Genomic DNA, 24,149 nt, shown 5'->3' on the forward strand with positions numbered 1-24,149 from the left:
AATAAAAAAGTTACAAAGATATTGGATTATGCAACATAGAGTATGAGGACAGATTGAAAGTATGTGGATTACTGATACTAAACTGGAGGATAACTGACAGACACCTGTAAACTTCTTAAAGACTGTTATAGGATCCCAGTTGATGGAATTTTTAGTTATGTTGAAAGATGAGGAAGAGGACAAGGGAACATCCATAAAATTTGAGTGCTGTTAAGAAAGGGGCAAAATCTAAATTTTTCAGAGCAGTGAGAGAATGGAAGAGTTTGCCAGTTGAATTGGTGAGTGCATGTGTGAATGAGCTTAAGACAAGTTATGACAGCTGGTGTATATGAAGTATGGCCTCCCTTGATTCCTTCGAGGGATCTCTGATAATAATACATATCACTTAGGAAACTATTCAGTTGTTTGAATTTATTTCAAGATTACTAAGGTATATTTTAATCCACTTTTTTTTAAACTGTATATTTCAGGAGTAAAGAAAGCAATTGTCATTGGTTCTTCCCTCCAAAGCAGTAAAGAAGCTCTTAGATTGACACGGCTCTTTCCAGGCATACTTTATTGTACAGCAGGTTTGTACTTATATTATTTATTATATGTTGCTAATGATTTATAGTTTCGCAAATCTGATTATGTGTGATCTACCTAGAAGTCACTCTGATCTGTCTCATAAAGCTGCCCTGAAAGAGTGGCAGAATTTATCACCACACTCACTAATCTGGTATAGATGTCTCGATATTGATTATCACATGTTTTTGTGTACTAGACACAAGATAATAAATTAATTAGACCAGTATTATTATAAATTATCAATTATATTTAATAATTAAACATAGTTAATTATTATATGTAGAAGTCTTTCTTCCTCTAAATGAAAACTCTAAGATCCTTTCTTTTAAGCTTACACAGTGATTCTGAATGCATTTTTGAAAATTATGGAGACAACTACCGTGTTTGAATAAAAACTTTAGTTTAATATAACTAAAATATACATTCGACGTTTCGACCTTTATGTCAAGGTCATCTTCTGGAGCATACAACTATACACAGAAAACAAGCTACACTACAATCAAACTGGTTTGTTAAAGACACTGACCAACCACTACAACAATTGTTGGCCTGAATTCTGGTGGGAAAAAAAAAAAAAAAAAAAAAAAATTATACATCAACGCTAGAGTCCTATTACTAGTGTTATCTGTTGGTTGTAGAAATACATTGGGCACAAAACAAGTATCTATCTATATACATATATTAACATCATGTACATTCCAGCCAGTTGGTATGGAATGGTTTCTAATACTAGCTGAAGATTGGCTACAGTCCTGACTTATGCTGGATCTTATATATTAGGTAGGTTGAATGTGTGCCATCCAGATCCTTGGAATTTTCATGCCATCTTTGTTGTTGATATTTGGGTGGTTTATCAGGATTTCGCAGGCTTCCTTAAATTTCCTTTCATACCAGGTTTTTGTGCAGTGTAAAGAGCAGGTGCTTTTCCAGTTGATTTGGTTTAAGGTGTTGAGTGCGTGGTCTAAGAGGCCTGCTTCACCATAATGGTTATATTTAATGTGTCTAATGTGTTCTTTCTTGTGTATAGGGATTGTCCGTTCTGTTTCACCAATGTACGGTAAGTTACAGGGGCAGCAGATGCAATAGACTCCAGGATGTGCTAATGGGAGGAGAGGATCCTTAGAGGAGTTGAATATGGTTTTAAGTTTAGTGGGTGGTTTAAAGGTGACATTGAGGTTATAATGTTGTAGGATTCTGTTGATTTTTTCTGATAACTGTTTAATGTATGGGATGGCTATGGTTCTACTGTAATCTAGATTCATTTTTGTTGTTGTTTTATGGAGTATTTTATTAATAGTATTTTTGTTATAGCCATTATTTATGAATGTGTTGCTGATGATTTTTAGTTCTTGTTTCAAGGCTTGCTGGTTAGAGCAAATTGTTGTAGCTCTGTTTTTAAGGGTGTTAATGACTCCATATTTTTGTAATGGGTGGTGGTATGAATTAGCATGTATGTATTGGCCAGTGTGTGTCGGTTTTCAGTAGACCGTGAAGGATAGACTGCCTGAAGGAAGACATGTGACTAGTGTGTCTAGGAACGGGAGCGAATTTTGGTTTTTGATTTTGATGGTAAATTGTATGTGTTCGTGTTGTTTGTTTCCATACCATTCTATACCAACTGGCTGGAATGTACATGATGTTAATATATGTATATAGATAGATACTTGTTGTTGTGCCCAATGTATTTCTACAACCAACAGATAACACTGGTAATAGGACTCTAGCATTGATGTATAATTTTTTTTTTTTTTTTTTCACCAGAATTCAGGCCAACAATTGTAGCGGTTGGTCAGTGTCTTTAACAAACCAGTTTGATTGTAGTGTAGCTTGTTTTCTGTGTATAGTTGTATGCTCCAGAAGATGACCTTGACATAAAGGTCGAAACGTCGAATGTAGATTTTAGTTATATTAAACTAAAGTTTTTATTCAAACACGGTAGTTGTCTCCATAATTTTCAAAAATGCATGTAAACTCTTAGCATTTCTGATCCGTCATTCTTGTTGAGATTGTAATAATGAATCAGAATCTCACAAGCTTCTTTGAATTTTTATTCAAATGAAGTTTTGGTGTAGTGTAGGGACTTGGAGGATTTCCATTTAATTCTGTGACAAGTTTGGAGTGCATGACTGGAAAGGCCTGTTTCACCATAATGAAGAAATTTTATTTGTCACTTATGTTCATCTTTTCTTATTGGAATTGTGCACATCCTGTTTCTCCTATGTAGGGTAAGTTACAGTGCACTGGATTTTGTAAACCTATGGAGGGGCAAGGTAGGAAAGGGGATCCTTCGATGAACTAAGTATGCTTTTTAATTTATTATTGGTTTCAATGTTGTCTTAATATTGTTGTTATTCCCCTAATGTATGGCATTTTTGTAATTTTTTTTTATCTTCGGTAGCATTATTGTGAAGGATGGATCCTGTGAACTGTTTTTTCAATTTAGCCATTTTTTATCAAAGTTTGGCTTATAATTTTGCATTCATTCTTCAGTATTTGCTCATTAGAGCAAATTGTTAGGACTATATGTTTGAGGGTGATGATGATCCTAGTTTTTGCATTGAATCATGGTACAAGTCTCTGTATATGTATTGCTGTGTGTGTGTGTGTGGGGGGGGGGCGGTTATGGCAGACCATGGAGGAATAATAATCTGAAGAAAGATGTGTGATAGATGTGCTTAGAAAAGGAAGAGAGTTATTGGTTTCAAATTTCCATAGCTATTGCTGTTATTCACGTTGAAGTTTATGAGACAAAAAACTACATAAACACAGGAATGCAAATAAATAATTTACTAGCCAAAATTAATTATTTACAAGCCAACATTTCTCTAGCTCAAGTTAGCTGTTGATTAATTTTGATGGTATATATATATTAGAACGTAGACTGATAAGTAAATAATAAATTTATTGATTTTGTTGATATTTTGCTGGTATTCTAACCAGCATCTTCAGAGAAAAAAAAACAGTTTGTCACAGTGTGTGAGACAATAACAATCTGGTGTAACAATGGGACTAGTAAGAACAATTGTAGCTACAACACAGACTAAAGTCCTAATTAGGCACCCTCTATGTTAAAAAAATAACAAACAAAAAAAAAGAGATAACAGGTATTAGTTATGTCTTAAGATGACTGTCTCCCAAATCTTAGGCAAATTTATACAGCCATACTTGTTGAGGTTTGGAGTATGTTTCAAGGCTTCTGTTAATTCTAAGAGCAATCTCTTTGACTTATAAAAGCTTCTATGCAGTACTTTAGTTTTCTTTCAGTTGATCCTGTGTGCAGGGGTATCCAATGCATAGTCTGCTAGACCCAACTTGCCATAGCGATAGTGCCGGATGTATTTTCTATGTTCACTGAGGCGGATGTCCACAGTTCTTCCTGTTTGACTGTAGTAAGCTTGACCACATGAACTGGGTATCTCGTAGACTCCTGGATGTGATAAGGGTGAGATGCTGTCCTTGGGTGAACGAATGAGAGTAGTCAATTTGACATATGGTCTAAATACAGAAGTGCATAGTTGATGTTTATTGAGCACTGTGGATATCTTTTTGATGTGCCTTTAATCTATGGGATGGTGACTGTTTTGCTGTAGTTCTCTGTGGTGGACAGTGGAGGGGTATTTCTGGGGATCAATTAGTATTTTGTCTATCTTATGGGGATTATAGCATTGGCTAAGAAGGTGTGGTATAAGCGAGTGAGTTCAGTAGTAAGAGCATTGCCATTGAAACAAATTGCTCTTGCTCTGCAAGTTAGCGTTTTTAGGATACCATACTGTTGGGATGGATGATGGTGTGATTGTTTGTGTAAATATCTCCCTGTTTGTGTGGGTTTTCTATAAATTGAGGATGATAAGGAACCATCTGGAAGAACATGTGATTAGCGTATCCAGGAAGGGCAGACTTTGAATTTAAATAGTTCAAATATATCAGGAGAAAAATGTGACTTTAGCAGAACAAGGGTTTCCATTAGCGGTATATTTGTGAATAGTGAGGTGGTATCAAAACTCACCATTATGTCTGAACTTTTTAAGGTATGGTTTTCTAAAATACTTTTAGTTGGGGAGAATTGTTTGTGAGAGCGGCCAGTAGTTTAGCTAAATGTCTAGCCAGTTTGCATGTAGGACTATTTATACTATCCATAATAGGGCATTGTTTGTGAATTTTTGGTACTCCATATATCCGGGGTGTTTTAATGTGGAAAAAGTTCAGACATAATGATGAGATTTGATATCACCACACTATTCACAAATGTACTGCTAATTGAAACCCTTGATTTGCTAAAGTCACATTTTCTTCCTGATATATTTGAACTATTTAAATTCACAATACATGCAGGATATTTTACATGGAGAGGGGAAAATATACAAACATTAGATGGGACAGCTATGGGCTTCCCCCCCCCTTATCCAACTTCTACATAGAACACCTGGAAAAGCTAGCTATCAATACAGCCACTCACACCATTGCTTTGGCTAAACTATGTTGACGATGTGCTTGCTATTTTGCCACATGGCCCAGACACATTGGATACATTCTTAGTGCATTTAAATAGCCAATCAAAAAATCCACTTTACAATGCAACTGGAAGCTAACAACTGTCTGCCCTTCCTGGATACACTAATCACACATCTTCCAGATGGCTCCTTATCATTCTCGGTTTATAGAAAACAAACAGGGAGATATTTACACAAACAATCACACCATCACACATCCCAACAGTATAGTATCCTAAAAACGCTAACCCACAGAGCAAGAGCAATTTGTTCCAATGACAATGCTCTTACTGCTGAACTCGCTCACTTATGCCACACCTTCTTAACCAATGTTATAATCCCCATAAGATAGACAAAATACTAAATTCTCCCAAGAAATACATTTTGTTGGAATGATGTGAGTAGTCTAAAGTTACAGAGCTTATGGATCCTGTGGCCAAATAGCAAAGATAGTCTATATACCTAAACCATAACTTCGGGATTGGGAGGAGGGACAGATTAAGTACCAAAGTTTCAAGCAATGCTATGTGTAAGCTAATAATGGGCCAGGAGAATGAAAGTGTAGTCTGTTGCTACAGCTATTTGTTTAAAGAGTTGGTTGTTCCAGCTAAAATACTGCATTTTAAGACAGTGTTTAAAGAGTTTACAACTATAAGGGGGGGGGTTAAATTTTGGAAAGGCAAACTAGTGTATCATCTGGAATATGTGTAAAAAGGGATGACACATCGAAGCTCACTAAGCAGTCATTCTCCTCTAATTGAAGGTTACGCATTCGTGCTTTGCAGAGTTATCCATAATTCTTTCGAGAATATCCTTCCCAAATATTAGGATTTACATAGCTCAATAGCTCTAATTTTTGCTGTGAAACATTCTTCTGGGTAACTGCCAGATTTTTGCACACCTCTTGGATTTGTTCTCTCAATGTATCTTTTTCTATACCAGCGTACTATAATGTGGACTGCTTTGGCCGAAGTAAATTTTCTTTTAAGCTTAATGCAGTTTGGTATCACTTGCTTCTCTGAATCGTTTTAGAAAGACTACCCATTAATCAAAACAGAAATACATATTTTTAGCTTACTATAGTGACTGTACTGCTTGTAAGCTAAATCTTCATGGATTATGACAGATCTTTCTTTCACTGTTAAATAGTGGTCAACATTCATTGTGTGGAAATTATGGAAACAAAACCCACTTGTTAAATTAATTATGTTGCTTACAGCTAAGAAAAATAACCCTTGATGTTTCAACTTTTATATCATGATCATCATCAGGAATACACATGTGTTTTTATCTCCATCATTTCTACACAATGAATAAATTTATATTGTTGATTGTGGCTACTATGTTTTATGAAAGCAGTAATTTGTACTTAAATTTATAACTGTACATTTTTGTAAACTGAAAAGAAAACCTTCACCATAGGTTAACCACATGTCTGTGGTCACCACAGACATGTGGTTAACCTATGGTGAAGATTTTCTTTTCAGTTTACAAAAATATACAGTTATAAGTAGCCTCCATAATTTCTATCTTTTTCCATCTTGAATGAAGTGGAAACAATTGGGCTATAAAATTTGATGGGATCTAATAAATATGGGTTAAATTATACTTGACAAGAAATTATATTCTTGTTTAGTCCTTTTCCCAAGTGTGAGCAAAATTTACATGTGAAGTATAACTAGGGCATGGGTGTCAAACTGCGGACCACATGTGACCCACAAAGTAGTTTCTTATGGCCCACAACTTGTCAAAGAAAGATTTAAAAAAAAGGGATGGTTGCTTTTTATAATAAACCAAAAATAACCGTATTTATTCGAATATAACCCGCTCTCACGTATGACTTGCACCCCTGATTTTACTTTACGAAAAAAGAAATTAAAAAGTTTTGCACATACATCACACACGAAAATAAAGTTCAACAACTTTCACGTCGGGACGATAACTCCTCCCCGCGATAAACAACATGCTCTCCCCAACTGCCACTATATTGCAGATGCAAGAAAAACAAGTCGTTTTATTGTACCACTGAATAAAGTATAGAGACATTTGCTGTCTGTGTAATATATTTCTCGACATGTGTAATATATTTCTTTAGTGCAATTAGAAATAACTGGTATAAAAATGGCACTAACTAATGAATCACATGTCCCCTCCCACATTAACCATGCTGTTTAGACTCAAGCAAAACAAATGTTGCACCAGCAAATACAGCATCTAACTAAAAACTATTGTTTTTAGTTAGAAGCTGTGTTTGCTGTGTTTCACTTCATGGCTTTCACTTTCATTTCATGGCTTGATGTCAGGGTAATTCCAAGAAGAGAAATCTCAAATTGTCTGGAAATTTGAGATCGAGTGTTGTCAATAATAATACTAGGAGAAAATGGTTCTTTTTTATGCGAAATAAGTACTAGGTTTTATTAGCATTGAAATTGACTAGGTTATCTGAACCCCATTGGAGGATGGCTTGTAGATCACAATTGAGGGTAATGGTGGTTGATGTTCTGTATGTTGAGGTGAGTTGTGTGGAGTAAGGTTTATCAAAAGAAAGGGAGTAGTGCAATGTGCTGTCATCTGCAAAACTGTGTATTGGGTTGGAGGTCAATTGAAGTAGGTTATTGATATATAGTAGGAAGAGGGTTGGTGAGAGGACAGAACCATGTGGAACCCTGGCATTAGTTGAATGGTGAGAGGATATGGAACCATCCACCACCACCACCACACAGTGTGCATCCAGACAGGCTGACAATCCAACTACAGAGGTCTTGAAATAGACCAAATGATGGCAGCTTGCTTAGTAAGCCCTGTGTCAAACCCAGTCACAAACCCAAACCCAAACGCCTTGGAGATATCAAGTGCAACTGCTTGAGATTCGCACAACTTCTCCATGGCATTTGTCCAGAGATGGGTGACATATGTGAGCAGATCTCCTTGATCGGCAGTGATGGAATCCATACTGGTGGTCGTTACTTGGGTATAATATCTAAAGGAGGATGGAGTTCTTGATTTGAGCTAGTTATGATATGTTTGGTTTTTCATTTGAACAGCCTTGGCACATCTTTTGGAAAACCAGGGTTTAGTTAGGGAATGGCAGGTCAAAGTACTGTAGGGAATATAATGAAGGTTTATTTTCTTGATCATATGAATTAATGAAATAATATTTGGTTTACAGATCAAGTATTGATGAAATTTATTAACTCTACCAACTAGTTTCACCACACTTTAACTGTTGGCATCTTCAGGGCACTGACATATAGGTTTAAACAATCTCACAATTATGAGTAACTGTAAAACTGACAAGAATAATTACAAATAAAATAGCATCGAACATGAGTGAAACACGTATCGCGTGTACAAGGTTAGCTAGCTGTTGCTAAGGAACTTCCTGTAGTTTGTGTTAAAGTTCATTTCTTGTATTTTTAGAGATCTAATTAGGGTTTTCCATATCTCTGGGAGTATAAAACCTTGATTTCTTTAAGGTTAACAGTAGAATGAGCGACTGTGGCTGCTTCTTTGAAAATTCTTGAATGGTAGTTTTCCTCTATGTAAGGGGAACAGCTTTTGTTTCACTCGATGACATGGTTAGTTGTAGAGAAATGAGACAATAGGCCAGAAATGTCCTGTCTGTTGTTTTTTACGTAGCCAATGTGCTCCTTTTGCCTGATTTCGAGGCTTCTTGAAGTCTGTCCGATGTAACTTGAGCCACATGAGCATGGAATATTATAAACACCAGCATATTTATAGAAAGGATGGTTATATTTTGGAGATCTTAGTAGTTTACAAATAGTTTCTATTGGTTTGAATGTTACTCTTATTTTGTGTGGTTTGAGGAGGCTAGCGAGTTTGTTGGAGATGCCACTTACGTACGGAATTGCAATAGTTTTTATATATTGAATATCTTCTTATTCTCTTTGTGGTGGGTGGTTCAGAGAAAAGGATTTTTTTGACTAGTCTTCTTGGATAGCCGTTCAAGTACAGATTGTTAGAAATTAATGTTAACTCATCTTGAAGGGTCTCGTTGTCTGTTGTGATGCTAATAGCTCTTTTCTTTAACATGTGTACAATGCTGAGTTTATGTGAGATATGGTGAGAGGAGCTGAAAAATAGGTAGCTTCCTGTATTGGTCGGTTTCCTGTAAACTGATAGATTTACAGTAAAAAAAAATCCTTTTCTCTGAACCACCACAAAAAGAACAAGAAGATATTCAATATATAAAAACTATTGCAATTCTGTATGTAAGTGGCATCTCCAACAAACTCGCTAGCCTCCTCAAACCACACAAAATAAGAGTAACATTCAAACCAATAGAAACTATTTGTAAACTACTAAGATCTCCAAAATATAACCATCCTTTCTATAAATATGCTGGTGTTTATAATATTCCATGCTCATGTGGCTCAAGTTACATCGGACAGACTTCAAGAAGCCTCGAAATCAGACAAAAGGCTACACATTGGCTACGTAAAAAACAACAGACAGGACATTTCTGGCCTATTGTCTCATTTCTCTACAACTAACCATGTCATCGAGCGAAACAAAAGCTGTTCCCCTTACATAGAGGAAAACTACCATTCAAGAATTTTCAAAGAAGCAGCCACAGTCGCTCATTCTACTGTTAACCCTAACAGAAATCAAGGTTTTATACTCCTAGAGATATGGAAAACCCTAATTAGATCTCTAAAAATACAAGAAATGAACTTTAACACAAACTACAGGAAGTTCCTTAGTAACAGCTAGCTAACCTTGTACACGCGATACGTGTTTCACTCACGTTCGATGCTATTTTATTTGTAATTATTCTTGTCAGTTTTACAGTTACCCATAATTGTGAGATTGTTTTCAGCCTATATGTCAGTGCCCTGAAGATGCCAACAGTTAAAGTGTGGCGAAACTAGTTGGTAGAGTTAATAAATTTTATCAATACTTGATCTATAAACCAAATATTATTTCACTACTGTAGGGAATGTATGTTTCCATGCCAATGAGGATTACTTTGGTTATAATTTTGGTCATGATTGATCAGAAAGAAATCTAGGGTATTTGGAGATTGGTCTGGGTTATCAGGTATTCTGGTTGGCATCTGAACGAGCTGTATAAGGTCATTAGTGATGGCAAATGTTTCAGCATCTCTGCCTGCAAGATCTATACAGCTGGAGGAGGAAAGCCAGCTGGTGTTGTAGACATTAAAATCTCCTTTGGAGGATGATTTCGTTGTTGGGAAAGTGGGACTGGAGAAAGTAAATTTTTAAGGAGGGGAAATTAAAGAGCTCAGAGTGGTTCGTTGCATTAGGAGAGCGATAGAGACAGCATACAAATTTGACTGAGTTGGGCACGGATATTTTCATTCAGAGGTCAAAGTTGGGTGATTCTAGGTTGGCTGCTCTCTGGCAAGGTATGTTGGAGCGGATGTATGCACCCTTGAGTTGAAAGGAGTTAAAGAGTGTGTAGTTTGGAAGGTTGGAATAAATAGTGCTGGGGTTTGAGTTTCTGCCAGAAAGAGTAGGTGGGGGTTTGGTAGACTGAAGATGGAAGTGGGCACGATTAAGGTTGGAGTTTAGGCTACAGATGTTGGTGAAGTGGATTTGTAGGGTTTTGTGAGTCATATGTTTGACCACAGAGGTCCTGCACATTTCCTATGCGGTGCCTGCATACTGGTCACCATGGTGACTGCTAGTAGCATCACTTGGTTTTTGCTCCAATTTAACTTATCTGCAGTCGATGGTCCCACTGTAGTCCCCATTTTGACATTTTTCTGCAAGTTGTCTTCGAAGCTGTCGTCCTTGTTCCCTTTGTGCAAATGATGAATTTGGTCGAGCATGTATGCGCGATTGGGGACAAGTGTCTTTTGAACTTGTTGTTGTTGATCGCTGTTATTAGTTTGGATGTGCTGGTCGGCGTGTCGCAAGTCATTTTAACAAGGCATGGAAAGTTCGTTCCATCCTTTCTTTTGTTTATGGGTCCGAAACGATGCCACCTGATATTTTTGGAATCGATGTCGCATTCTTCTGCTAATTTGATGATGTCTTTTTTTAGTGCTTTTCCGTTTTCCTTTGGAAAGTTCAAAGTAATGGCGTTGGATTTTCTGTTTTTGGCCTGTATCGAGTCGTGCACCATTGATGCGATTAGGTCATGGAGTTCATTCACAGGGAAGGGTGAACTTGTGTTGCGGCACTGATTGTCAGTTGGTTCCTAGTGCACGTATTTTGGAGGAAAGTGTTTCATTCATAGCATTGTTGTGCTGTTCAGAGTTTTCAATTCATTTGCCTAAGTTATTATTATTATTATTTGACACCTCCAGGGAGTTCAAAGACTCGGCAAGGGATTACAATGATTACAACTAACTACTAATGATTACTACATCCAACTACTAACCGCTCAAACTTGCTTAACTTTGTGCTAGCCATTAGTAGCAGAGGTTCTAACAATTGACCAACCTTTGTTTGGAGTTGTTTTACAGATGGAGGCACAGCGAACAGAAATAGGGCTGGTTAAGGTCGATATATATATATATATATATATATCTTGTGCACCGATTTATCTATTTTTGTGCAGGAAGTGTGTAACCAGTGGCAACAGAACTTGCACATTATACCCTTTTTTTTATTGCTTATATCAATTTTACAGCTGCAGCATTTTGTTGGCAATTGATGGTGCTATGCTGCCGAGACATGGGGTGCTAGTTTCTCATTGGCTTTTGTTGCCACCATGTTTGCTTTGCATAGTTGGCAAAGCGGGTGCTTGCATGTGGCTGATTTTTAGATCAAAATATAACTGTTTTAATGCACTAAAAGTACTTACAGGTTGTATAGAAGTTATTGGCTCCTTAGTACCTGCTGTTAAGATTTCCTTTTGATGTTTAATTTAGATGAGAAACACTTGATAGCGATCAAATGCTGGAGCACTAGTCTAGAGTAGCTTACTCACTGCTTACTTACTTAGGGCGCACAAACCTTCAAAATATGCCAAAATGCCATTAGGATTAGAATACTTTTGGGTGTCCAGTTTGGACAAACTCTTTCTAATCTCTTTATGACAAAAGATCAAAACAAGCATTGAATATTGTACGTTTGGAATGATAGGAGGTCATTTCCCAAGACCATCAGTGAATAAATTTAACACAAAGTAAGAAAACAGGGGATTGATTTTTTTTTCTATGGTAAAGTGGAGTTGATGAATTTTTTTTTTTTTTTTTTTTTTTTTTTTTTTTTTTTTTTTTTTATAGTCTTTTCAGCAACTTTGTATATATTAATAATTTTCTTGCGGCTATTTGCAGCTTTAGTATAACTAGAAAATAAGCAGGGAAATTAAGCATTCCATAAGCAGGGAAAGTATCCACAGTATATTTATAAGGTTGAGTAATGAAAAAAATAGTTATTTGGCAGAATAGTGACAGTAAGACTACTTGCTAGTCGGAAATACTGTTATCCTCTTAAAAGGAAGAAATATTGATGTCTTCAATGTCTGACATGCTCTTAAAAAATCATATTTTCAGAGTTTTGTCAAACATTAAACATTATCATTTTTGTTGCAAGCTGGCTTTTTGCTCAAAGTCGTCCAAACTCAGTTTTTGATCATTTCAAGTCTCCAATCAGTAATGCTAGTACAAAAAGGCTTGGTTTTTTTCTGAAAGATATAGATGCCACTTCTCAAACCCTGTCCATTCCTGACTTGAACTATTAACACATTCAAGTCAGGAAGTGTTTCACATGTTTATTATACCGATGGGACTTCTCATTATTGTTTGTGTGCTGCTTCCGCATCGTGCAGGTGGGCTGATCTGACAGAAAGTTTTTATGGTGTATTAGTTGCAACCCTTTTGGTAGAATTTTATTGCTGCTTTCTTGTGTACCTCTCCTGCATCGGGCTGGACAGCCTCAAAGTTTATGTGGCGTGTTTGTTGCAACTCTTTCGGTAGAATTATATTTGAAGTTGACATTTGTGATCTGTCTTAATAACATTGAAAATATCAGATGCAATCGAACAAACACTTATTTCATGTAATTGAAAATTTGGACAAATATTAAGACAAGTTATTACAACAAATGGTTTTACTTGAGTCTATGCAGTATAGTTTCTGTGGGAGGAGACATGTTTCATTAGCTAGTGTTGTTTTTATCCCAGTTTTCTCTAATTGCACTATTTGTCAACAAATAGTGCAAATAGTTACTATACTAAAATCAAGTATAGTAACTAATAATTAAATAGATCATTTTCTTTCATTATTGTTTTTTAATATATTCTGAAAAGAACATTCCTTTTCACCTATCTTCCTCTCCTCAATGCAAGATTAGTTACAATCAAAGAAACCATTATGAAAAGTCTGATCATAGTGAGCAAACTATGATCGTCCTGACCTGAACATCTTAATGTGAAAATGTGGACAGAGACAGAATTAGACTGCAAACTGACCTCACTTCACAGAAGTTCCTTCACAAACTTTGACTTCCATGATTTAACTTAATTACATCTGCAAATTGTTCATTCTGCCATTTGAACATGATGAATATTTTCTGTTTTTTTTTTTATTATTATTATTATTTTTTATGGTCTTTTCATCAACTTTGTATATATTAATAATTTGCTTGCAGCTATTTGGAGCTTTAGTATAACTAGAAAATAAGCAGGGAAATTGAGTCGAGAAAACTAATCTAGTTTACTTCTTTTTTGCTATTGCTATTCTTTAGGCATAACTTTATTGAATTATTATATGCTGTTGCAGATTACTTTTACCATAACCAACTGGTAGGGACCAAGGGATAGGTTGCTGTAAAGAATTTTCTTTAGAATGCAGTTGTGTGCATATGGGAGTTTTGGTAGTTTGTTATAGCAAGTGAATTTTGTTTGCTATGGTGAGAGCTGACTGTACTCGGATCACTAAGATCTTTTTCAGATATAAATGAAATTTAAAATCTTAACATTTTTTTTTTAAATTTAGGTATTCATCCATATGATGCCAAAGCATGGACTGGTGATACTCTTGATATGTTACGTGAATTAGCTGAAAATCCTGAATGTGTAGCAATAGGTATATGCGGGCTTGATTATAGTCGTAACTTCTCAGATCCAGATGTTCAGATGCATGTGTTTAAGGAACAGGTATGTTGAATAACATGCAAAATATAATAGTACAGCCATTAGTTAAAATATTATTATTATTATCTGAGACCCCAAGAGAGTCAAAGGACTCATCGAGGATTAATTCAGTGTGGTAAATTAGATTCCCATTTTCTGCTTGTGTGTTAGGCTCACTAGCCCATCACAGCCAAGTAACTTTGACTTTTTTGAAACCTAATTAATGTGACATCATGGTTAATCCTATCTAAATACTGTATCATAGCTGTCAGTTGCATGTACTTTTTTGGAAGGTTTGATTGTTTTGCAGAATTAAAAACCCTGCCACCTCCATATGAGACCAGCTAATTTACCTTCAGATGAAAATCCCTGATAAAGATTCTTTGCTCCTAGATGGGATATGAACCCTTATCCTGTCTATCTAAAGTACATCATCGAAACAAGCAGAGCTATAGTATCTTCAACCTTAGAGATAACTATTCAGAAATATTCTACTCATTTGTTGTTATAACCATGAAAGTATTGATAAACTCCTGTGTAGAAGGTTAATTAAGAGGATTAATTCTGTTATGTTTCTTACTATTTATTTTATTATTATTATTATTATTACGTGATACCTCCAAGGATTCATCGTGGGAGGGCACTCTACTCTACTCCACTACACACATCTCACCATCTCCCCTACTGCTTAATTCTCCAGATACACAACGACACAACTATCATTACCATGAATGGCATCTACTGTCTATCACCAACAACAATATTTTTTGTTTGTAAATTGTGTGTCTTCTCATGGTTGATTTGCTTGTAAGTGGGATGAAAAACCCAAGTTTATGGGAGAAAAACCTGCTATTTCTATATGAGAGTGGCTAAGTCACCTCCAGTTGAAAAAGCTCATATAAAGATTCCTCTCATCATGGCGAGAATCAAATGCAGGTCTTTTCCAATCAAAGGGCAGAATGTTCTGCTATTTCTTCGAAATGCTCTGCAGGCACTCATGAAATATTTATTTATTTATAGTAATCTGATATACAAGAGGTTGTTCAACTATAATACATTATTACAATGGATAGCTAGAAAGTTGAGAAAAAGTTCTTAACTGTAGATTTGAAAAGCTGCAGATTATACAGTTCAGAAAATAAATCAAGGCAGACTCAGTCTTTTTATTGGTGACTTTATAACAATAAAGAGGAGGGGAAAATTGTTCTATGAATTTGGAGTTGTACGGTGAAGGAGCATTGAATAGTAACAATGTTTTAAAGCATTGAATAGTAACAATGTTTTAAAGCATTGAATAGTAACACATATTTTAAGATTTAGAGAATGGAGGAATTGTTGTCATTATCTATTCATTATCTATATGGATCACATTATGAAGGAAAGTGGTATTAAACATGATATCAAACTTGGAGATGTTAATGTCAGCTCTTTGCTTTAAGCGGATGATGTTATACTTCTAAATAAATCCGCTACAAGTCTGCAAGATTCTCTGACTAAATTGAATAGCTGTTGTAATAGATATGGTATGAAGGTCAGCAATAAAAAGACAAAGACAATGAAAATAGGCAGAATCATTGAAAATGTCAACTGCGTTGTGAATGGAGAACCTGTGGAACAAGTAAAACATTTCAGCTATTTAGGCACGATTTTTACTGAAGATGGTAAATTAAATATAGAAATAGACAACAGAATCAGCAAAGCTGGTATGGTGGGAAGTCAATTGAATAAATTCATATGGAAAAAGAGAGAAATTAGTTGGAACACTAAATTAGCTGTATACAAGACAGTGTTCAAACCAGTTTTAACTTATGGATCTGAGAGCTGGGTCAGAAGTAAAACACTTGACCAAAGACTAGAGACCACAGATATGAGAGTCCTGAGAAAGATTATAGGTGTGAACAGTTGGCATCAATGGCAATATCATATTAAAAACGAGAATATTAGGAAAGAACTTGACATTGTCAGCATCTAGGAATGTGTTAGCAGAGCTAATCTCAGGTGGTATGGTCACTTAAGCAGAGTGGGCGAGGAAAGATTAGCAAAACAAGTGTTCTCTGCCAGGTTGGCAGCAAAACGACCCAGAGGAAGACCAAGATATAGGTGGATTGATATGGTTCAAAGTGCCTTAGATGATAGAAATATAAGATCTGATAATGTTGGAGTCTTGACAAGTAACAGACTGGTTTGGAGGAAAATTGTAGATAGGAAATTAATAATGATGTAATTATTTTTCATGTAGTACTATCATATCCTGTACACCCCTTGAAGGTACATAGCAGGAATTTGATGATGATGATGGAATGTTGTTTTCAACTTTTGGTGATCTTGTGAACACAGGCTCTTCATCCCACTCAGTCTCTTCTTTCAGCAATCAAAAATTCAAAAAATTGGTAAGTTCCATAATTACTTTGAAAGACTGTTAAATGAAATAAGCAGTGACAGAACAGTAATAGAAAATATTAAAGAGAAATGCAAACAGGTGTACATATGAAAAGCTCAAAATGTGGAAAGGCAGCTGGAATAGATGATATTCGACCAGAAATGATCAAATATGGAAGTATAAAAGTTTTGCATTGGCTTTGCTTTATAATTCTGAGGGCCTGGTGAGAAGGTCAAATTCCAGATGATTGGAGTATAACTCCCATAGTTCCCATTTAAAAGGGGAATAAAACTGAACGTGAGAATTACAAAAGAATTGTGAACACAGGCTCTTCATCCCACTCAGTCTCTTCTTTCAGCAATCAAAAATTCAAAAAATTGGTAAGTTCCATAATTACTTTGAAAGACTGTTAAATGAAATAAGCAGTGACAGAACAGTAATAGAAAATATTAAAGAGAAATGCAAACAGGTGTACATATGAAAAGCTCAAAATGTGGAAAGGCAGCTGGAATAGATGATATTCGACCAGAAATGATCAAATATGGAAGTATAAAAGTTTTGCATTGGCTTTGCTTTATAATTCTGAGGGCCTGGTGAGAAGGTCAAATTCCAGATGATTGGAGTATAACTCCCATAGTTCCCATTTAAAAGGGGAATAAAACTGAACGTGAGAATTACAAAAGAATTGTGAACACAGGCTCTTCATCCCACTCAGTCTCTTCTTTCAGCAATCAAAAATTCAAAAAATTGGTAAGTTCCTTAATTACTTTGAAAGACTGTTAAATGAAATAAGCAGTGACAGAACAGTAATAGAAAATATTAAAGAGAAATGCAAACAGGTGTACATATGAAAAGCTCAAAATGTGGAAAGGCAGCTGGAATAGATGATATTCGACCAGAAATGATCAAATATGGAAGTATAAAAGTTTTGCATTGGCTTTGCTTTATAATTCGGAGGGCCTGGTGAGAAGGTCAAATTCCAGATGATTGGAGTATAACTCCCATAGTTCCCATTTAAAAGGGGAATAAAACTGAACGTGAGAATTACAAAAGAATTGTGAACACAGGCTCTTCATCCCACTCAGTCTCTTCTTTCAGCAATCAAAAATTCAAAAAATTGGTAAGTTCCTTAATTACTTTGAAAGACTGTTAAATGAAATAAGCAGCAACAGAACAGTAATAGAAAATATTAAAGAGAGATGCAAACAGGTGTACATATGAAAAGCTCAAAATGTGGAAAGGCAGCTGGAATAAATGATATTCGACCAGAAATGATCAAATATGGAAGTATAAAAGTTTTGCATTGACTTTGCTTTATAATTCTGAGGGCCTGGTGAGAAGGTCAAATTCCAGATGATTGGAGTATAACTCCCATAGTTCCCATTTAAAAGGGGAATGAAACTGAATGTAAGAATTACAAAAGAATTGCACTTAGTAGTGCAATTCTTTTGTAACTGCAAGTAACTGTAACTACTTTTGTAACTACCAGTAACTGTAAGCATTATTAAATAGACTCATGTATTCACAAGAATAAATAATAATATTCTTTATTATTGCAAATATTTTGACCAGAGACTAACTGGTCATCATCAGTGCATCAGCACAATCACAAGGTGAAGCTAGAATGAAGAATATTAATCCTATTTACAGAGCTGAGCCACTTGCAGGAGTGCCATCTACAGGTGGTTACAAAATAAGATAAGATTATGATTAAACACAAAATTAAAATTAAGTGATTTGAAATTAACAAAATTTAAATAATAAACTGAATGACACAGCACTATATTAAAAAAAAAAGGGGGGGTATGTATTATAGCTTGCAGTTACTTGCCACAACAATAAACCTGAAAAATTTAGCCTTTCTCATCAAGGAGTGGACATCATCCACAATATCTTCTGGCCAATACTTGCCTTTTGCACTTCCCAAACTTAAATCAGAATGACTGCCTTGCAATTGCCAGAATTTTGGAGAGTCTCATCCTCATAAATGGAAGCAGTGGTGTTCAACATTATATATATATATTATTGATTCTTGAACAAATAATAATTTATTCTTTTTCTTAGCCTCTTCTCAAGCACACTTGAAAAGAGGCTAAGAAAAATTGTGTAAGAGGAACTTGGAGATGAACAAACTTGTTTCAGGCCAAATGGAGATTGTGAGGATCATATTTTCACTTTATGATGAATAGTTGAGAAATCACAGAAATATAACAGGGATCTCCACTTAAGTTTTCTAAATCTGGAAAAGGCATATGACACGATGCTCAGATAAAAGCTTTTCAAAGCACTGTAATTATATAGGGTAAATGGAACATTTTGGAAAGTGACAAATTAGAAAAGGAGAAAGCTTAGAAGACAGTGGAAAAATTTTAGATTGGTATGTAATGAAGTAGGAAGAGACTGTGTAGGTGCTTAAGAAGGGGAGGGGGAGAGAAGAACAAAGTTTGTTTATGAGGCAAGACATGAAAACTTATTGAAGAAAGGCATAAGATTAAAATGATGTTTGAAAATATTAAATCTTAGAGAATTAACGAAATCCATTTGAGCAAGTATAGAGAGAAAAACCAAGTTAGTTCAAAGATCTGCAAGAAAATATAAAAGGAATTATGTGGACAATATGGCAGAAGAAGCGCAAGAGGCTGAAGCATTAAAACACGCCAGAAAAGAAGCAAGTAAATGCTATAAAGGATAAAGATGGTTTTCTGCTAACTGAAGAGGACAGGATTGTTAAAAGATGGAAAGAACGCTTTGATGAGATTTTAAATGTAGAAAACAATTTAACTGACAGGATAAGAAGTTCAATAATGGAAGAACTCTTTTAAGCATAGATTTTACATTTAAAAAAAAACTACCTAAAAATGAAATTATTATTTTTAAGAGGGAATCATTGAGTGGGGGGCACACTCGACATGCACTAGCTATAATGCTTGATCTTGAATTTGTTCAAGATCAAGCGTTATAGCTTGATCATGCACCACTCTATGGGAAAAAAATCTAGCTCTCACCTCCTTAGCAGCAGCATTCAATCTCAGCTTCCATGGATGTCGTCTTGTCCTTTCCCCCCCTTCCTCCATAAAATGAAAAATTTGATCAACTGAAATCCTGTATGACCTTTTCAAAAATTTGCAAGTCTCTATCATATCACTCCTCAATAGACTTCAATAAAGGTTGAAACTAGTCTGGGTAGTGGCCCTTCCCTTAATGCATAACATTAGACATATCCACAAGGAGATGTGTTTTGCATTATAGGAGATATTGAGATAGGAGTGTTGGTAGCTTGCTCCACCTTTGCAACGAATTGCCCTGTTGTTGTACCACCTTAACCCAGTCCTGAAGATACTTTCAGGCGCAAACTTTGTTTGCTCACACTTGGATAAAGGATTAAACTAAATTTATTATACTCTAACCAAGTGAAAAATAAACTTTCAACTTTCAATCAGATGTAGGTAATGGATTTATAGTAATCATTGTTGTGAAGGGGGGGGGGAGAGTGGTTGTGGTTTACTGGTTTCAATTTTTCCTAAAACGCTGCTGGGATAATCAGGTAATCCCAAATTGTGTTAAATTCAAACACCGTTTCTTTTCTCAAAAGGCTCTCCAAATTTATAACCGCACCAGCCCAGCTTTGCTACAAGAACAAATTGCCGCCACCTGTTTTCTCCTAACCGAAGCAAACTTAGCTATTCGGGCTCTCGAAGAAGAGCTTTTCAGCACGTTAAATCATGAGCTTTGGCCACTTTTATACGACATCTTGTGCACTGCTGTGGATAAATAATTTAAAAAAGTACAAGGTCAACATATCAAGAAATTTGAGAAATTAAAAAAGAACTCGACCTCCGAACCAAAACTTCCTACCAACACTGTAGTCAGCCTTTCTTCAGTTAATTTGAAGCCTGAAGCACTCAACACTCTCTCACGTGGTCACAACTTCGCCATTGCTCCCAGGAAATTACCAGCCTGAGGATAAAATGATCCAAATTGAATGTGGGATCCGCCATCTTCCAAACCATGTTGCTAGCCATATTAGACTGGATGTAGCTTGTGTTTTCACCAAAGCAAGACCAGCAAAAACCAACATATCCAATAAGGAATATAAATCTCTGTAGGAATTGAAGAAAAACAAAGAAATAGTAATCACCAAAGCAGATAAAGGTAACCACAGTACTACATAACCAAAAGGATTACACAGGTAAGCTTAATGCTTTACTATTAGATCGGGCTGCTTACTTCCCTATTGAGTACGATCCCACCAACTAACAAATTAGAAAACTTCACAGGCTCCTTAAGAAGGTCACTTCTTGGCTTGTAGAAGTCACTAACAAATTAAAACTGTTTAACTCGATATCCCCCCGTATATATGGACTCCCAAAAATACATAAAGAAAATGTGCCATTACATCCCATAGTGAATGGCATTGATTCCCCCCACATACTAAACATTTGACCAAAGCACTCACACACTATACTGGCAACACACCATCACACATAAAAAAACTCAGCCCACTTCAAAGCCAGCATAGAAAACCAACATACTGACATAATGGTCAGTTTTGACGTCTCCTCCTTATTCGCAAATGTCCCACTCAAAGAAACCTTAGAGCTAATCCAAGCTAAATTTCCTCCCGATATCTCAGCCCTACTTCAGTTCATAATGAACTCAGGTTATTTCGTTTGGCAAAGAAAATTCTGCAAACAAATAGAGGGGACAGCCATGAGTTCACCACTCTCCTCACCCTTGGCCAACTTTTTTATGGAGACTTTTGAAGAGAAAGCCTTAAATTCTGCTCCACATGGCTTCACTATGTTGATGATGTGTTCGCTATTCAGCCACATGACTCTGATTCACTCCTCTCCTTCCTACACACTTAAACAAACCAACACCCTAGAATCAAGTTCATCCTGGAAAAAGAGAAAAACAACAGCCTCTCTTTCTTAGACACACTAGACGCCCGCCAGCCTGATGGAACCTTGGTTTTCTCAGTTTATAGAAAACCCACCCATACAGGCAGATACATTCACCAACAATCTCACCCCCTCACAACGATATGGAGTTATTAAGACACTACACAACAGGGCTAAACTTATCTGTTCAAATGACAATGCCCTAACCACAAAACTAAACCACATCCTCAACACTTTCTTAGCCAATGGTTACTCCCCCCCCCCAAAAAAAAATCCCAAAAATATTGAAACCAGTAAACCACAATCCCCCCCTCCCCCTTCACAACAAGGATTACTGTAAATCCAGTACCATTCCCTACATTCGAGGCACCTTGGAAAATATTACCAAAATCCTAAAATAACATGACTTGACCTCGTGTTACAGACAATATAGAAAATTGGCATCCCTTATCCGCTCCACTAAAGACCAACCACTTCCCCCTAGACCTACCTGGTGTTTACCTTGTCCCTTGCAGCTGTAAGCTGTCCTCCTTTAGCCAAACAGGCAGGACAGTGAATATCAGAATTTCAGAACACAAGGACTACATCCGGTTTCACCAGTACAGCCACTCTGGTCTTGCAGACCATGCTCTGGATACATGCCACAGAATACGGTGGAAGAAAGCCATGATAATACACGTTAGTAAATTCAAATTTGAAAGGCTGTTCATGGAATCAGCCTCAGCCCTAAGAAACAGTCCAAACATCAACAAATTTGGTTGCATGAAACTGCCCCAAATTTGAGAGACTTACATCAGAAGACCTTCAGCCTAACGGCCAAGAATACCTACATAGCCCGCTAGAGGGCGCCATCAAGACTTTTAGGAGAAACAATAGCTTTCTGCTTCATCCTCATTTACTGTGTGTAGTGCCTGTGTGCACGTCTTTATTTTAAGTTCCTGTGAAGATGGCAACGTGACGTTGCTGAAATATTGGAAATATAGATTAAAGTTTAATTTAATTTATATCATCCTGTGTACGTTATAAATTCCTTGAATTATTTAATATGCTTTCCTGAGGTAGACCATTTTTCTGGATATGCTATCTGGTCTTTTTTCCTTGAAAATCAACAAAGAATCTCCTGCTGAATAGCAGCAATCTGAATACCTTCACTAACAGATAGCTGTTTGTCATATTGTATATTTTGACTATAAGCTTTGTGAGATTTAGTGTGTCATATGTTGTTGTCAAATCTATAAATACAGCTCCTGTTGCTAACCCCCCCCCCCTTTCAAAGCCATCTTCAATAAATTGTGTTAAGTTTAATACTTGTCCAGTGCATGTTCTTTCTGGTCTAAATCCTGCCTGTTCTTTTATCAGCACTTTCTCTTTTTCTGGGCTTTGTCTGTTCAAGATTAACCTCTCATACAGCTTCAGCGTTGTGCATAGGGAGCTACAGGCCTGTAGCTCAGCAGGTTTACCTGGTTTCAGGATAGCATATCACAATGAAAAAAAAAAAAATATTATGTACTTATTGTACTGAGATTTGGTTGCCAGGTTTTCATTGTGATATGAAACATGGCAACCAAATCTGAGCACAATAAGTGTGGTTTGAGTGCTTTATACAATGGCACAACCATCTATTTCTACCTGTTAGTGTACTTCTGATCATAGCAACACTTGCAATATGCCCTCTAAACTTCAGTCTGTTGTCAGCCATCATTCCCAGATCTTGAATCTCATTCACTTCTTGAAGCACAGCTCCACCAATACATAGCCTTATATCTCTGCACCGCAAAGTGTAGCACGTTGTATTTATTTATATTGAAACTACAACCCCTACCCATCTGTCCAAGCTAAAAGTCTATTCAAATCTTCCTGAAGAAAATTAACAGCAGTGCTACTTATAATTCTCCCCAACTTTGCATCATCCACAAAAAGCTGAAAAACCCTCAGTCAGTTCAAATGAAAAATCATTTACAAACAAGTTAAACAGCAGGTGCCCCAAGAACAGAGCCTTGGGGCACACCACTGGTTACCCTCCTTTTTTTGAGACACTACTCCATCATACACCACTGATATTGTTCAGAGAGCCAATCACCAATCCATCTAATCCCTATACTACTCATTCTCTATAGCTTGTACACCAATTTATCATGATGTAATCTATCAAATGCTTTTGCAAAGACCAAGAATATTACTGTATATGAATCTCCTTTATCCAACACGCTTGCTACCTTATCATAAAAGCAAGTAAATTGCCTAAACAAGACCAACCCTTTATAAATTTATGCTGATCATCATAAAGAATTCTGTGTCCATCAACCCAATTCTGTCTTGTACTCCTAACCAATCTCTTCAACACCATGACTGCAGCTGCAGTTATACAGACTGGTCTATAATTGCAAACTTCTGTCCTCGGAACCTTATTGTCAGATTCTGCAAGACTTTCATCAAATTTATTTATTAACCAGATCAAGGCTAACTGTTTTGCACATTCCTTAAAAATACTTGATGTGTTATCCATTCCCAATCAACACCTGATACATCTCTGATTCTTTTGCTTCCAATTGTCCAAATGCTTGCCTTCCTTCTGTATATTACTCAGCATCATTTACTCCAGTATTATATACACTGATGAAGTGATCATTCAATAATTCCACGATATTCTTTAGTAGCAGAGTGACCAATGACTATTCACCATTATTAACATGTGGCAATTATTCTTCCTTTTGCTTACCATATAATAAAAAGAAAATAGCT

General features: G+C 36.2%; 1 protein-coding gene across 3 annotated transcripts in view; it reads left to right on the forward strand.

The window, feature by feature from the left end:
* The window catches only part of LOC150093876 (uncharacterized), a 106,946-nt gene that overhangs the window by 73,831 nt on the left and 8,966 nt on the right, over window positions 1–24,149 (forward strand). For all 3 annotated transcript variants that reach the window (XM_090412661.1, XM_090412662.1, XM_090412659.1), the window contains exons 3-4: window positions 471–569; window positions 13,990–14,150. In XM_090412661.1, coding sequence (XP_090268787.1) covers window positions 471–569; window positions 13,990–14,150 — 260 coding nt within the window. The remainder of the gene's footprint in view (window positions 1–470; window positions 570–13,989; window positions 14,151–24,149) is intronic.

The sequence above is a fragment of the Typopeltis vanoorti genome, chromosome 23, assembly GCF_054136105.1.
Source record: "Typopeltis vanoorti isolate ZY-2024b chromosome 23, IOZ_Tvanoo_1.0, whole genome shotgun sequence".
NCBI lineage: Eukaryota > Metazoa > Arthropoda > Arachnida > Uropygi > Thelyphonidae > Typopeltis > Typopeltis vanoorti.